General features: G+C 33.6%; 1 protein-coding gene across 2 annotated transcripts in view; it reads right to left on the reverse strand.

Annotated features, from left to right (window-relative positions):
* Window positions 1-17,168, reverse strand: part of Csk (C-terminal Src kinase) — an 82,372-nt gene that overhangs the window by 19,241 nt on the left and 45,963 nt on the right. For both annotated transcript variants that reach the window (XM_081734162.1, XM_081734161.1), the window contains exons 6-10: window positions 14,090-14,224; window positions 13,359-13,495; window positions 11,723-11,884; window positions 7,417-7,612; window positions 2,983-3,069 (exon numbers count right to left, since the gene is read on the reverse strand). In XM_081734162.1, the coding sequence (XP_081590288.1) occupies window positions 2,983-3,069; window positions 7,417-7,612; window positions 11,723-11,884; window positions 13,359-13,495; window positions 14,090-14,224 (717 nt within the window). The remainder of the gene's footprint in view (window positions 1-2,982; window positions 3,070-7,416; window positions 7,613-11,722; window positions 11,885-13,358; window positions 13,496-14,089; window positions 14,225-17,168) is intronic.

The raw sequence follows: 17,168 nt of genomic DNA on the forward strand, positions 1-17,168 counted from the left end.
TATTACGTAGTAAAATGTAATCCGTAATGTTGAGATAGTTTACTAAAATTTCTGACTAATCTCAAGGTCTCCACGGTTTCGGCACCATATAAGTATGTAACGTTAATTCTTCCGTTACATTCCCTGGTTTCAAATATATTGAATATTTATAAAGTACATGAGATTATAATGAATCACACAACATAGTTATGCACTTTTGGATATATATATTTTTCAACATATACCGTATGTCACATTAAAATAATATACATCCAATTCTAACAATATGGTTTCTTCGTTCTATCTTTTTCTAGTTACCTTAACAACAAAATAAACAAGTTGTCATAGCAACGAAAACAAGAAATATATCGATATAATACAAAATATTTTAAATTATTTCTTTATATATTTTCTTCTTCTTCTTAACCGCTTGTGCTCTTTTAAATAGCACTTTTGCTTTAAATAGAAACAATACTTCGAAGTACATACAAAATACACATTATCGTTGTAGATTTTGAACGAATTACCTGCCTAGTAAATCCTTTATCACCGATTGTGTTTGATGTGACAGCCACGCGCCGGACGATGGCCAGGCAGTTTAGTTTCCCCTGTAGCAAACTCCTGCGTAGAACTAATACAGGAATGTTCCGTCGTATTGCTTTGGCAACTTTGCATTCTGTAACGTGTGTAAACGACGCCGAGCGAGAACTTGTTTGAGGAATCCTAACCTACGACGGTCCATTGGTAAGGCATCCGAGGATTTCACAGGAATTTTCATGATCACTCGAATTCTCGTCTCTGCTGCCTTCCTTGAGTAGAACGCCTGTAGTGATCGAGCGGTATGGTTGGAGGTCCTGTAGCACAAAGTCAGAATGGCCCTTGTGGTCTGTTTGACTGTAGAAAGTAGACAGAATTTTGTTGGTCTCATTCAGGTAGAGCCACCCCTTATCCACGGTACACATCCATTTCCACTTATTTCCTGGAAGGTATGTTTCATATAGTTTTGAGGCGTTTGTGAACCTCTTCTGAACATAGTACTCTGCGAGGTGATGTCCGCGTATTTTGAGAAGCGCTTCCAATGCCAGTTTCTTCCGAATGATGTTGGAAGCTGTCTTTTGAGATAACTCGTATGGCCGAATTACTCTGCGTTGGGGTATTGTGCTCTCCTAATAGTGAGCACTTATTGGAGATTCGAATGAACTGGGTTAATGTTCTTACAATTTCAAGTCGATCATGTATCGTAGGGGCCTGTTGTGCCCATTGCCGGATGATAAGACCCACAACAGCTCTGCCGACGATTAAACCCTCTTCTTTGTACAACTTTATTGTTTTGCAGTGAGGCTATAATGGATAGCAGAAGTCCACAAAAACATTCCTTCCTTCCGAAAGTATCATTTTTACTTCGTCGTTCGAGGTATTGTGCTCAACTGATACAGTTAGCAAGTCAGGGCTCAGTGTAGCTAGCAATATACTGGGAAATAACAGCAGTTAACTGAGAGGTTCGAGGAACATCGTTTACTTTTTTTTTGTCATCTTTTGTATTAAAAAGATAATTAGAAACACACACTCCGTTAATTCCGTATGTAAGAATTTTACTGTACGGTTTCGCCCACTTAAGTTATGGCCTTGTTCACCAGATTAAGTCATATGAACATCGGATCATTTTATAAACACATTGTGCACTTTTGGTGGAAGAGTTCATAGTTGGAATGAGACATCTAGTTAAACTAACTGTTTATATAGTAAAAATTACAGCTATTTCATTATGAAAGAAATGACAATTTAGCAATTCTTCTGGCCATATTAACAATGTGAGAATCTTGCAGACAGTAACAATATGAGGTTTTTTCTTAGAATCTGCTTTTTTCTTAATATAACTTATACACTTCACTTTAGATTACTGTGCAAAAATTAAACAATAATTAGTGATTTAAGAAGTTGTTGAATATGTAACCATTGGAATAGAACCATTCAGGTAAATGACTTAACCTGGTAACCAATGCCGCAGTTTAGATGGCCGAAGACATTCAGGAAACCTCGTTAACAGATGCAATTAACGGAATTAATGTTTCACTTATCTTCTCAATAATTCAATTAAAAATGTGTTATTTCATTTTCTTTACGTAAATACCACTTGTCATATCATAAGGTGTCTACTAAATTTCCAAAATGAAATTTCGTTACCTTTTCTTTCCCATACCATAAAATTTAGTAACATTTCGATGCGAATTTTCATGCATGCGATAGAAGCGTGCTTTGCTTGCGATTTGGTAGCGTCTAAAGCCGACCATGGACATTTTTGGTGGTAAATTTTGACCTTTTATAGAACAAAATTTTCCAGTGTATACTTATATTTGTACAGATTTAAAAAAAAAGCGTGACCCAAAAACTAAATTTCTTGACTTTCATGACCGTTTTCTGATTTCGTGACTTTTTCATGACTTTCGTGACCGATAGACATCCTGTATGAACAGGAAAATATATTTTCATCAATTTATATATCATTTTTTAAGTTTCAGAGTCTTGCAAAACCTTTTAAACAAACAAACAAAAAAAAATCTTAAAGAAAACCTCATCATCTTTTATACTATACACAACCTTAAACACAGTGTTCTTAATAAAGCAAGAACACTGTGCGTTCTTGATGCGTTTGAAATATTTCTCGATTTAATAAAAACTGATACACATTTTCATTTTTCCCTCAGAAGTTCGTTTTAATAAAGGTTGGTAAATTACAGTAAAACTCATATCTGAAAATAATTAAATTAAAACCCATTTAAGATTATTCCTACTGTGTCATTCTCACTTATTTTTTTCAATTTAATTTTGATATATGATCCTATTCTTACATGAGGTCAATACAATTATTTTTTCATTTTCTGATCAAAATCAAATTTCCTTATTATAATGTTAAATAAAGATTTATTGTGATCGTAACCCAAACGGACATTATTCCGTTAATTACAATCTGCAACTGATGATTTTCAACAATTGTGTACTTACTATTCTAGGATAAGGCACTCTTCCGAAAGAATAGATTTCCCACAGTAGTATTCCAAAACTCCACATATCCGATTTGTTGGAGAATTTCTACAAAATAAACAGTAATATACCAATAAGATACTGTCATAACATTAAAATATAACAAGAAATTAATGGTTACAAATTTAAAAAAAAAAAAAAAAAAAAAAAAAAAAAAAAACAAATGGACAGATTAAAATGAAACCAAACATACATGCCAGCACCGTAGATATATGGATAACTAAATAAAGAAAATGTAAGATGAATACAATCCATATCAATAAAATTAATAATCTACTGAGTAGCTAACGGAACATTATTCGCACAAAGGCATAATTTCAGAGAGACAATAATAAATTTTTAAAAATGTACTATTAATAGGTTTAATTTGGTTTGGAACTAAAAGCAACAGTTTTATCGTTAACTGTGATCGACTATATTACATGAAATGTAATGTAATTTCTAGTTCTCTGCCTCATGGTTATGCCCTTTAGGCTAAACGATGATGATTGAAAGAATTGGTGTAATGAGAGTGGGAGAGGAAACGGCAAACCCCGAGAAATCCCACAGACATGCAAGTATCCACCACAAGCTTACTTGCCTGGGATCGAACTAGGAATCGCTAGGCACCAGAGGTTGGAAATTTACTACTGAGCTACCGTTCTCCCTTGACTACACTATGCTATATGGGAAATAGTTCTTATTCTGTCACAGTATAATCCTGCATACTTTGTGCCCATCATAGCCATTGTGTGTACGTACACAAGCTTTATTAATTATTTATTTCACTAGTTTCGAATATCAATTTCTAATACCGAAAGAAATATTTTTTCAGGAAGAAAATTTGGGAAAAAATATTAATAAAAAATTTGAGTAACTATATACAACTATATAACTATATTCCTTGTGTTCTATTTCAGAACTTTACAGCTTGTACGCCCGAAAATAAATCAAAAAAATAAATTGATAGTGACACCTTTGTTTGGACCTTTCACTTTTTATATCATATTATTCCCTACAAATTCATTTATTTTTTACGTGAGAGCACATAAAAACATTTTTTCCTAAAATGTGGCTCTTCTTAATCTATCAATTTGCTATTTTCATGACCTTTAAATTAAAATCAGGTACAAAAATTTGGGCTTATAGGGGTCTAAAATTGAAATAAAATTATTTTTTTTAGTTTAACGATCCAAGGTTATGCCCTTTAGACTAAAGGAGACAAGCGCTAGCCACTAGACCAGCAGGGAGGACATTATGCAGGTCTAGTGCTTAGGGAGGATTATATATATCAGACTTCACTATTAATATACAGGGTGTTAATAAACTATACCGACAAACTGTAAGAGGTAATTCCTCACATCAAAATAAGTCAAGAAGTTCCTATGGACTTGTGGGGAAAATGCATAGTTTCGGTTAGGACTGTTTAAAATCGCGAAAAAGCCAAATTTCAAGAGGCCCTATTTCGAATTCGAGAAATCGTGGAGTGGTGGTTCTTATCAGCGTAAAGGAAGTCATGCATACTCAATCCAAAAATGTATATTCCATTAATGTTCAATGGGTATGCAGAGTATTCCTTGCAGGGAGAATTTCCCAGACATGCCATCAACCGAATTTTGAGATATGCTTTGACTTTATATTTGGTCCAAAGTAGGCAAACTATAAGCCTTGACAGCAGTGAATACGGAATACTTTGGCGCGATGTCGGAAGTGTTAAGGATCGTCAACAGTACGGTCTCTCGTATTCGAGAAGAAAATGCTGCGACGTTTTTATTCAAGCTTATAAGTAAAGAAAACGTGAAATATACCGTGACGAAATACATCGCATCACATGTTATTCCGAACACAAAAAAACCGGGAGCTGCCGGTTCCTAACACTTCCAACTTCCTTCCGAAGCACTGGATGTCGATTGTTGTCAAGGCTTACCTCCTGCTTACTTTGGACCCTCCTTGAAATCTTGGTATATCTGAAAACTTTATTGAGAGCATATTTGAAAATTATACCCTGTACAGAATACCCTGCATATCCGTTGAAAATTGATGTAATATGCATTTTTGGATTGTGTATGCATTACGTTCTTTACGCTGATAACGACCACCACCCCACGATTTCTCGAACTCGAAACAGGGACTCTTAAAATTTGGCTTTTTCGCGATTTTGGACAGTCCTAGCTCTGAAACTCTGCATTTTCCCCACAGGTCCATAGGAACTTCTTGACTTGTTTTGATGTGAGGAATTACCTCTTACAGTTTGTCGGTATAATTCAGTAACACCCTTTATAGTACGTGTCCTATGTACTAGATGTACATGTCTATACCGACACCTATAATAATAATACTGATCTGTCATTAATAACATTACAATATCCCTCATATTGGAATTATCCCGTATTAGTAAATAAAACCACGTGCTTCGGTACAAACACCAGCAAACAGCCAACAGATACCGTCACACCGATGGAACACGAAGACGACACGAACAGATACGAAGAGGACCCATTCAATTCTTCCACAAGCTCCGCCTCCAAAAACCGACTACATAAACGGACAACTCGAGGCAGAAGTCATCAGTTGTTAACTGGTCATATTCTAACTCTCTCTTCAAGTTGCAACAGATGGGACGGACTCGTCTAATCTTATCTCTGTGAGCTGCAACGGGCAGGAGGTCGAATTACAGAGGAAAGAACTTAGAGAGACTTACTTATTTGAAATCTTGTGTACAAACTGTATGACGGAAAACCCGCGTACTATTACTCTACGAAATATTACAATATGAACCACGCTTTAGTATTTCTAAAGTCGTCAGTTGTTGAAAACATCGTTTACGAGGTGGTTAGAAAAGTAACGAGACTGGCAACATGTGCACGAACCTACAACACTGCTGCCTCCACCTTTACATAGCGGTTAAGTTATCCCCTTGCCGTTGACTCAGTTACTTATAGTTGCTACGCCAGTATTGAGAGCGTCTGAAGTGATGTTTCTGATGTTAATTACGAAAATGACCCAGGCAGAAGTTTGAGCAACGTTGTGCCATCAAATTTTGTGTAAAGCTTGGCGAATCCACTACGGTGACTTCTGAAAAAGTTACAAGGGTTTATGAGGAACTTTTCCTATCCAGGGAACAAGTGTTCAGATGGCAAAGTCCTTTTTAGAAGGCCGAGAGCAAGTAAAAGACAAACTTCACGCAGGAAGACCTTCAATCTCGAGAATGATAATAATGTGAAAATCTCGAAGATGATAATGTGAAGAGAGTCTCATGAAAAGACTCAAAAGAGTCTAATGATAATGTCTCTTGTGAGGTCACATTGTCAACTGATGGTGAGAATGATCGGTAGTGAGTTATGCATTTGAACGTGTTTACCGTCCCTGAAATTTTAACACAGAATTTGGACATGAGAAAAGTGTATGAAGATCGTTCCAAGAATTTACAACTAAGTAGACTCCACCAACAAATTTTTCGCAGAAAAAAAGCTTCCTGTGGTTCCTCAGCCTCCCTACTCGTCGATCTCTGTTCCTGTAACTTCGTTTTATTCCCCTTGCTATAAAAACACATAAAAGAGCATCATTTTGGTATTTTGGATAACATTCAGAAAAGCGTGACCGACGAGCTGAAAGGTATTCCAGCAGAAACCTTCCAGCATTGTTACGAGGAATGGCAACAATGCCTCCACTGCCGTGTACGCCCAAGGGAACTGTTTTGAAGGAAATAAAATTGATTTGTAAAAAGTAATAAAATTCATAGTTACACAAAAATTATTATTGGGCCAGGGTAAGCTAGAACTTTGATACATCTATTGGGTTTCTTTTATCTTGAATATCATTAAAAAAATTTAAAAAATACATAAACATAAATCTGTAATTACGTACATTTATTTTACATCATATTGAGAAGATTTAAATTATTTTAAACATGTAAATTGATACTACTTAACAGTACGTTTTAAAACTCAATCATTAAAATATTACACATTTCAACTATTCTTCTGCCGTACTGCCACAAAAATACTTACTACGATTAGGAAATATTTTGGTAAAATAACTAAGCCTCTCTGATGTGATACTAGTATGTATGAAATCATTTATGATCATTGAATGATGAGTTCCCATGAACGGATCTTCTGAAATCATACAACAAAAAAAGCGAACATTTTCCATCACATATGAAGCAATATCCAACTTGTATGTTCGTGGGTCTTGTCACCCATTAAGGATTTCACGTTTGCAATATTATAGTACATTTGCCTCTCTCTCTTTCTCTTCTTAGACTACGGTATTTTTTCCACAAGAATTTCATATCGAAACAAAAGTATTTATATAAAACTCAAAATAAAATTAAAATCTTTTTAACAATTAAAGGCATAATATTGCAATCAACAGATAACATTATTAAAGGAACAATACAAAAATATATCTTACGCTTTGTTTCAGCGCTTCCGGGGCTGTCCATTTTATTGGGAGTTTTCCACCCTCCAAAGTAAAATTTTCCTCTCTAGCCAGACCAAAGTCAGACACTTTTGCTATTCCATCTTCTGAAATCAATACATTGCGAGCCGCCAAATCACGATGAACTACTTTCCGAGATTCTAAATATTCCATACCAGAACAAGTATCACTGTAACAAAAAAACAAGATGGAAATATTAATCATAAGCACTGTCGGAAATTAACAGTTTAATTTGTAGCTAACCAACTATTTCTATGGGCTATGGAACCCGAAGGTTCAATGCCGCATTCACAAAACCTCTCCACTAACTTTTGTCCTTAGCCAGTTGGTTCTAGTTTCTACTTTGAATTTCTATTTCTGCGAGATTCATTTTAATATTGTCCTCCCATCTGCACTTAAGTCTTCCCAATGGTCATTTTCCGATTGAGTATTCAGTTAAAATTTTGGAAGTGTTTCTACTTTCTTCTATTCTGGTTATATTACCTGTTTACCTGAGCCCCTTAGACTTACTAATCTTATCAATGTTAAGTAAAGTGTAAATTAATGCGGTTCCTCGTTATGAAGTTTCCATCATTTCTCATTCCTGTCCCTCTTAGGTCCGAATATTCGCCGCTGAATTTTATTTTCAAATACTTTCAGTCTTAGTTTTTCCATCAAAGTAAGGAATTATGTAACTATAAAGCACAACAGACATAATTATCGTCTTATATATTCTAAACATTATTCGACAGAATTCGCGAAAACAAAATAGACTGAACTAAATAACAACACAAATTCTCTGTTTTTAGATGGATTAAAGTAAACTCATCTAAAAACAGGGAATGGTCTGTGGTGGTCTGTTAATCTTGATCCTATGTAGTGTTGTAAATTTCCAGAAATTTTGAACCTGTTGGTAAAAAACAGTTTTATTCCGGTTTCTTTCCGGAAAAATTAGCAAAAGAACAAAAATATTTGTATTAGGTTAATTTTACTAGTAATGATTTTTTTTCGAACGCGTGAAAAATTTAAGTTCAAAAATTTCAATATCACAAATACTTTCAAAAAAACTCGAAAATAAAACTGTTTTATTTACTCTTGAAAATTAATAGTCTACGCTCATTTCCTCTGTGTACTTTTCAGTTTATTCGTGGATGTGAATTAATTACAAAATTTTCAAAGTTACATGTAAGTCTACAATCATGAAGCGTTTCTGCTGCAACAAATACGGCTCTTGAATAGAACTGAGTTATTAATATGCTCTTTGATCTGCTTAAGTTTTGTTAATTTTAATAAAATTTCTTCTGAAAAAATCCACTAAAACATATAATTACTATTATTTAATATTCTAATATAGACTTTATATAAACTTTATGTACAAAATCCTGTATGAAAACAAATACATGTTCTCAAATGCGAGAAATCATTTGTAATAATAACGAACGGAAGTTTCACATATTCAACCCTATATTTCTTGCTCAAATTTACTCTTGTGCGGTGCATGTGTGTACATGTAAATAAGATCATACCTCTTTCTGAGTTGTTCAAAAAATATACAAATAATAAAGGGGTATTTTATTAAAAAGCAGAAAACTAAAAAGTAAAATTAACACCTGTCACTTTAAGTATTTTTCCTGTTAGCGAAATCCATTGTATATATGCCGCAGACAGGTTACAGCACGCGTATTATTAGCATCAGGTTTTAAATTATCTTTCTCGGTTTTTGGCAACATTTCCGAACAAAAGTTTTTTTTTTCTAATGGGCTCCAAATTTCCGAAGATTTTACACAGCATAAGGAAGAGCTCTCCAAAAAGTATGTACTTGATTTTCCGGCCCCGTTATTTTAACACTTCCCTGCCATCAAACGGGAACTTCATAAGATTGCTTAAGATAATTTAAATACGACCATATTAATTAATCTGACTAGGATTGTATTTTAGTTTCTTTTGTTGCCATAACTCCATTCTATCATGGTGCTAACTTTATATATATTCTACTGAATAAATTATTTTTAAACTTGTTTCCGACAAGGTGATTTCCAATAGTTAATTTTCATAAAACACTATTTCTATACTTCCTTTTAGCCACGAAGAACACTGTAATTAGTATCGTAATTATCAATAGTGTTTCACCAAAAAACGATTAAAACATACGTTTGAGAATATAATAATAATAATAATAATAATAATAATAATAATAATAATAATAATAATAATAATAATAATAATAATAATAATAATAATAATAATAATACCGTATTTAGTCGCGTAATTTTCGCACTTTTTTAGAGGAAAAAAGTTGTTTTGAAACAAGGGTGCGTAAATTATGCGGAAAAAAAAATTAGCCCCATCATGAACATCATCTAATTTTTTTTTCCCAGTGAAAATAACACGAAAATACCAGTACACATTTTCTTTGTAGCAAGAATTGACAACAAACAACTAATTCTAAATTTGTAGAAAAATAACATTAAAAAATTGATTAAGAAGTCGTGTGGTTTCTTACAAATCACTGTCAAATCCTTGCGTGCGCAAATTACGCGAGGAAAATAAAATATACAGAAAATGCCCTTCCAAATTGGGATGCGAAAATTATGCGCGTATTTACGGTAATAATAATAATAATAATAATAATAACAATAATGTCAAAACTTACATAATTAAATACCACTAATATTTACTGTTTCAACGAACGATCTACGTAATCTTCACTGCTAGTGAAGAAATTTATTCTGCAAAACATCTTACATTAAGAAATGTTATCGTCGATTTTTTTTTTAAATAAAAATATACCGCTGATATATATGGAAACTCGAATTCCTTGAATTACTTGGTACTGATGATGAAAAACGAATCATCAGTTAAAAACCTACAAGTACGTATGTTTTGATAAAACGACGGTAAACTATAATATACGGTTATTCAAAAAGCGTGCCAGTTTTCTTACATCAAATTGTGAACTTTATTTTTTCAAAACACACTAACAAAACTCATAAACATGTTAATCACACATTCCGATTTCAGGTATGGTGAATAACGTCGAACATATGACCTCTTCTACTGCGCTGGCATGCAATAACTCTGTTCGTGAAATTCGCTATGACTGCCTGACAAGTTTCCACTTGGATTTCGACGAAGATCGTCGCATTTTTTCCTTTAATTCACGGATGGAACGGGGTATATTGACATACAACAATGATTTACGAGTACCCCAAAGAAAACAGTCACAAGAAGGTAAGTCGCATGATCTCGGGGGCCACTGTTGGTCATCATTACGCGAAATGAGACGATACGTTCTGATAAAAAGTTTTCCCAATTAGCACACGTTGCGCTAGAGTAAACTGCTCCATGCTAGGCACAGACTGAAGAAATGCGTGAAATTCAGACTAAGGCGACAATCGGAATGTTTGTGGGTAGAGCAACAATACAAAACAACATCGGCAACCGAGAAACAAAAATCTGTCAGACGATTAAAAACCAGAGCGCTTTTCGAATAACTAAATTATCCAACTGTGTAATACTTTACGCAATACGATCACGATTAATTAGAAAGTCAAATATTTGAAAAACGTCTTGGTAGATTAGAACTGCACATAAATGTATGCACTAGTCGTCTTAACCGAATTGCCAATTCAGAGGTTTTCGAAAATCATATGATTTTTAATTAAGCGTATTCTTAGTGTGTAAAGTATTACAGTTGGAAGAATTACGTATTATAGTTTACAATCATTTTACAAAAAGTGCATACATACTTTTAAGTTTTAAACAAATTATTTTTTAAAAATTTTTGGCTTAATTATCATCAAATAATTCAAAGGATTCGAGTTTTCATCTCTATTAATAGTATATTTTTTTGATCTAAAGAGGCTGAAGATAAATTCCATGATGATATTTTACAGGTGAAGTTTCTTCACCACCATTGAATACGACGGAGGTTGCCCGCTGAAACTGTCTTGTTTACATAATATTGGTCGCGTTTAACCATTTCCAGGATTAAGCCGAATTATTTCGCTTACAGAGCACGTATAAAATATGGATCAACTTGAATTAATTATTTTGGGCATTGTTTTTTCTTACATACATGTTACTACCTTCTGCTGAAGCTACTTTCATCGGACTGCTATTCTTTCAGTAACACAGAAAAAATAATAATTAAAATCAGCAATTAAAATTTCTAATGCAAAATTTTCAATACATTGACACTTATCAACAATACGTAGATCTGAGTATATTTTACACTTTTACCAGTATAACTTTCAATTCTATCTTCCCTTCCACCCTGCTATAAAAAAACAATACTTACAATGCAAAATTTATTTGGTCCTTCTTTGTAACATGTAGCCTTCCACGCGAACGAAGGTAATCAACTAAACTGCCTTTACTCATGTATTCTGTGACCAGATATATGTGCTTATTGTTAAATACAAGCCCTAGAAGCTGCACTAAATTCTCATGCCTGAGTGAGCTGCAATGAAATGGTAAAACATAGTTAATATAAATAAGTAAATAGAAAAAAAGACATGAAATTTTTAGTTTAACATTCCATTGTTATGTTCTTTAGGCTACAGGACATGAGAGATTAATGATAATGAAACTATTTTGTGCTCTCCCGCTGGGAACCGAACACACGACCACCTGCACCAAAGGTACACATGCCAGATACTATATCTTCGGAAGGGCTAAATAAGTACATAAAAAAATGAAGTTCTACCAATAATGCATTCAATAATCCAATATCAGCAGTATACCAATAAAATCGATCTAAATTTCATTACTGAAAGTAATACATTTTGTCTCTTAAATTTACGGCATTACATGCACCTGACAAAACATTAGATATTTTAATTAAAAACAGTGTATACGAGGATTACTGCAAATGCTATTTATTATCAATAATAACTATAAGCAATAACCGAAAATAAAATTTTGGCACACCTTTTGACTTAAGGGACACTTTTAATAGGTGAAAGCAACCAAGAATTCCTTTACAGCAATATAAGATTTATTCTATTAAGTATATATAGTATGCTAATGAAATACTTGACATATACAAAAATTACTCACAGGGTGTTTTATTTATTTATTTTATCTTCTGCAATATATTACATTTCATGAGAAAAAACAATAATTAAAATTTTTCTTCGAAAACTAACTTGGTTGCACCTCTATTGTACTTGAACTTGGTTAAGTTCATGATCATTAGTAGCGTGATAGTTTCTTCAACTATTTCCAGTGTGATGGTCTTTACCAACTGCCTTGAACCACTACATATACTTTCTATCAATTCGGAGGAATCTGACGTAGAGCATTCTGAATTGCACGGAATGTTGTTTTCCACCAATCATGCTCATCACAGCTTGAATTTCATAAAATCTATTAACACCACAAGGAAGAAATGAACTGTCTATGGCTTGTAGACACTAACGCTGTAGAACGCTAAAATTTCTTTCGTCCTACTTTTAATTGCTGCGTGACCTGGCTTGGAAATTTTGAAGTAGTTTACTTCACGAAAATTTAGAAAAATTAACCTGAATTCGCGATGTTTATTTAAGATTTTAGATCATGTTCTTGATTCAGATTTTGGAACTACACAAGGAAGCAAGAAAATCTTGTTTCGAACATTTCATATGAAGTTAATTCTTGGGCCAAAAGAAACGTTATGAAAAAAAAAAAAAGTCAAACATTATAGCAACATCGAAAAGTTGTATAGATAATTTCAATTTCTCTCTAATAGCTGTCTAGAAATTAAATGTCAGGATACTTAAGGGATGGCGACGACGGTGGAAAAATAATAATAAAAATAGAAGCATGACATCTTTGTTGTTTTTAGCAACAGTATATACGGTGGTATAATTTTTGTATTTTTCAGTCTACAATAATTCATTGCCAAATATTAAAAATACAATATGTTTACTTCTCTCAAGGATTAGTTTACTTACGTCATAAGCGATGCTTCTGCTAAGAACTTCTGAGCTGCTTCACTTGAGTCTTTTAACATTTTAACAGCCACCTTCTCGCCCCTTAGAATGCCCAGCATTACATCTCCAAACTCTCCTTTACCTATCGACTCCCTAAGCTGATTTGTGGAAAGAAAAAAGTGTTAATGCAAACAGAAGATAGGTTGTCTAAAGTTTATTATACTTCTGTCTTCAATACTGTTGTTGTGAAACTCAAGAATATCTTTCCCTGAGAATATTTTAACGGTAATTTGGTTGCATACCGATCTCGAGAGGAGAATGTATGGCTAAATTGATGAAGGACTGTATAGTGTAGTGGATAATGCACCAACACAGTAAGCCTGGAATGCGAGTTCGATACCTTGCCCAATTGCACATTGTCACTCTTTAAATTACTAGTAACTTGTATCTTCCTGTCCTCAGACAAGGATTCAGTGACAGTAACTATTGGCTGAATCTTGATCATTTTTATTTATTATTATTTTAAATCATAATATTTAAAATACTTCAAGGAAATTTTAATTCTAAAGATTCTACATCTATCGGAATTACAAACACTAAATGATGACTGTTTTAAGAATATTTAATTTTTTTCCTCCAAATCCATCAATCACATTACACTAAACTTTTAAATTTTAAATCTCTCATCAGTACTGTTCATTTTCATTTTGCACTTTTTTTCGTTTGTTTGTTTTCTTTTTTCGTTCACTTACCTCTAATTCGTGAGTCTGAATAACCCACCCAGCTTCAACAAAAGCTTGTGTATCTACGAAAAAGTCTTGTTTTCCCTTCTTTGGTAAGCTTTTTGTTAACTGTGTACACAATCCATCCGCATCTTGCTCATAGTGCTAGAAGTAGACAACACGCAAGCTCATAGTACTTAACAGCAAATATTAATACATCCTATAATACATTTATCCCTAATCAAATGCGAGAAAACTTTCTTTTAAGATGAAAATAAGCTATCTTCGTGAATCACCAGTACAACGCATTTGTCAGAATCGTAGCTTTCCAAAAAAAACTGCAGTTCATTATCTCACAATACTTGTAATTTATTACAACTGATACATTTTCCTTCTAAAGGTACGATTACAGTTAACTTACTGTTTTCTTTTATCTACACATACCAAAACGTTATGCACACCATTATTTTAGAAAGAAACATACCACGTATTTAAAGCTCTAATCGAACTAAATTAAAATAAATACAAGCTAAAGAGTGGAATGTATGGAACAGAGTTCAACATTCCCTGGTTATGCCCATTGGCTAACAGCAGACGGACCATAAATGCAAGAAGAAAATGAATGACGGAAGACTTGATGAGGTGAGGAAGTGAAGACGAGAGGAAGGATGAAAGAGTTAGGATACAAAAATCATGGACACAATAATCCACCACGATGACTCATATGACTTGGATAACTTAAGACCCTTAACACCAGAGAAGTGAGCCCCCCTCCACACATCCACCATCCCCTTTCCTCAAGTACTATTTAGGGTATTGGAAACGATACATTTTACTCTTACAGTATACCTAAAATTTTAAACAAAGCAATAGCAAGGCATAACAATTACGATTTCAGAATCTCACTTCCTCATGATAAAAATGCATTTGAAATGAATTATCGAAGTTGTATCATAATACAATTACTGAATCCTTTGAGTTGATTTGGTCGGAGCTTGCACAAAACATTATGCTACAATCGCAAGATTTTCTTCTCTAATCACAACCTAGTTAGTATAGGATGATTCGCTACAGACCCTCTGTTATTCAAGTTATGGAATGATTGTCAAGATGGAGGAATATGTATGGAAAACGTTAAACAAATAACTCAATAACATCTTTGTAACTGTAGATATATAACTACAACTTTTCTAAGTATGAACACACGTTTATCCTTTAGATAACTTTCTATTCAATGTACACTTACTACAGATACTTCTCACACCGTATTGTTTACGCCACTCAGCTACTGTTACTCTAATCAACTGAGAACTGAATAACTGCTACTGTCAACCGTCTATGACCAACGCTATATATCATACAAGATTTTTCTCTGCACTGACGAAATTCAACTACATGAGGAGAGCTTGTTTTCTAGCACATATAAACCCATCTTATTCTTTAGAAAAAAAATGTTGTTTTGTAATGGCATATATGAAACAAAATTTAATTGTCATGTATTATTCATTCTTAAGAACACTATAGAGTTGTGTTAATTTTGAGTTCAACGTCCCTTTCAGCAGCGAGGCTATAGGAGACGGGACCTACTGATTAACGTCGATTCCGAAACACATGAGTTCCCGCCGGGAATCGAACCCGGGTCTCCCAAGAACACTATAGAAACAAACATCAAAAGCATTTAGTACTCGTATTCAGTTGTACAGTGAATACTAAATGTCACCTTTGAATTGTATTTCACAGGTTTTAGTAGAAATTATTTTTGGAATTCTGCTTGTGAGAACTTGTAAAATCTGCTTTAGCAATATAATGATGAATCCAACCACCACTAAAATTTAACAACTGAGGTTTTTGAAAATTTACAAAATTTTTACGACACACGAATGATGTCGAAAGCATTAAATAGTTGATTTTAATACAACCAAAGTCATACTATATATATAACAAATTGAAGTATTTAAATCGAACACATTCCTTGATTAAAAATAACAAATACTCATTCGAATTTTCTTACCATAATATTTTCCATACTTTGAGTCAGACCTTTCTCCCAATGCTTTGCAAATTTTCCGGAATCCGGATTCCGGAAATTTTGTTTTCCGGAATAGGAAAATTTACTTTCCGGAATTCGGAAAAATTCCGGAATTCAGAAAAATTCCGGAATTCAGAAAAATTCCGGAATTCAGTAAAAATCCGGAATTCGGAAAAATTCCGGAATTCGAAAAAATTCCGGAATTCAGAAAAATTCCGGATTTCGGAAAAATTTTGGAATTCAGAAAAATTCCGGATTTCGGAAAAATTCCGGAATTCAGAAAAATTCCGGAATTCAGAAAAATTCCGGAATTCAGAAAAAATCCGGAATTCGGAAAAATTCCGGATTTCGGAAAAATTCCGACATTCGGAAAAAATCCGGAATTTAGAAAAAATCGGAATTTTTCCGAGATCCGGAATTTTTCTGATTTTACTTTCCGGATTCCGGAAAGTAAAAATTCTGGAATTGGCTATCCTTAGCTAGTAGCTGTTAAAAGAGAAACACAATAATGAATAGGCTATATATACTGTATTAATTTCTTGTAGTTGGATGTGTCTTTATCATTTACGTAGACAATTGCTACTGCAGTTATTTACTACTTTATGAGAAAGGTCTTATTTTCACACACAAAAAAGTCGCCGGTATGTCTCAAACATTATCGCGTTCCCACCTGCAGCTGCTCCAAAGCACTGCAAACTACTTTTTAACCAGGCGAAAGGCAGTGAAGGAAAATAAATCTCAACAAATATTCTAATAACATTCGCTTATTGTCAACATACCTACAGTGAGCGCAGAAGGTGTTCGTACACCGTGCATACTTTATATTGAAAACAGCTAGCATGAGAACGGGAGGTGGAATATATATATATATAACCAGAATTAAGACTACACATTCATACATTTTATTTCTATATACGAGAGAAAGGCCAAACAAACATAATCACTGTTTTGTTCAGAAGAAAAGAGAGAATTCCTTTTTTGTAAACGCAAAAAGTCACCGTACACTTATGCTTGAATTAATGCTTATAAAGTATATTACGTTATTTAATATTTTGTGGGATTACCCTGTGCGTTAATGGT

Source organism: Thermobia domestica, chromosome 12, assembly GCF_964235325.1.
Source record: "Thermobia domestica chromosome 12, izTheDome1.hap1.1, whole genome shotgun sequence".
In the NCBI taxonomy this organism is placed as follows: Eukaryota; Metazoa; Arthropoda; class Insecta; order Zygentoma; family Lepismatidae; genus Thermobia; species Thermobia domestica.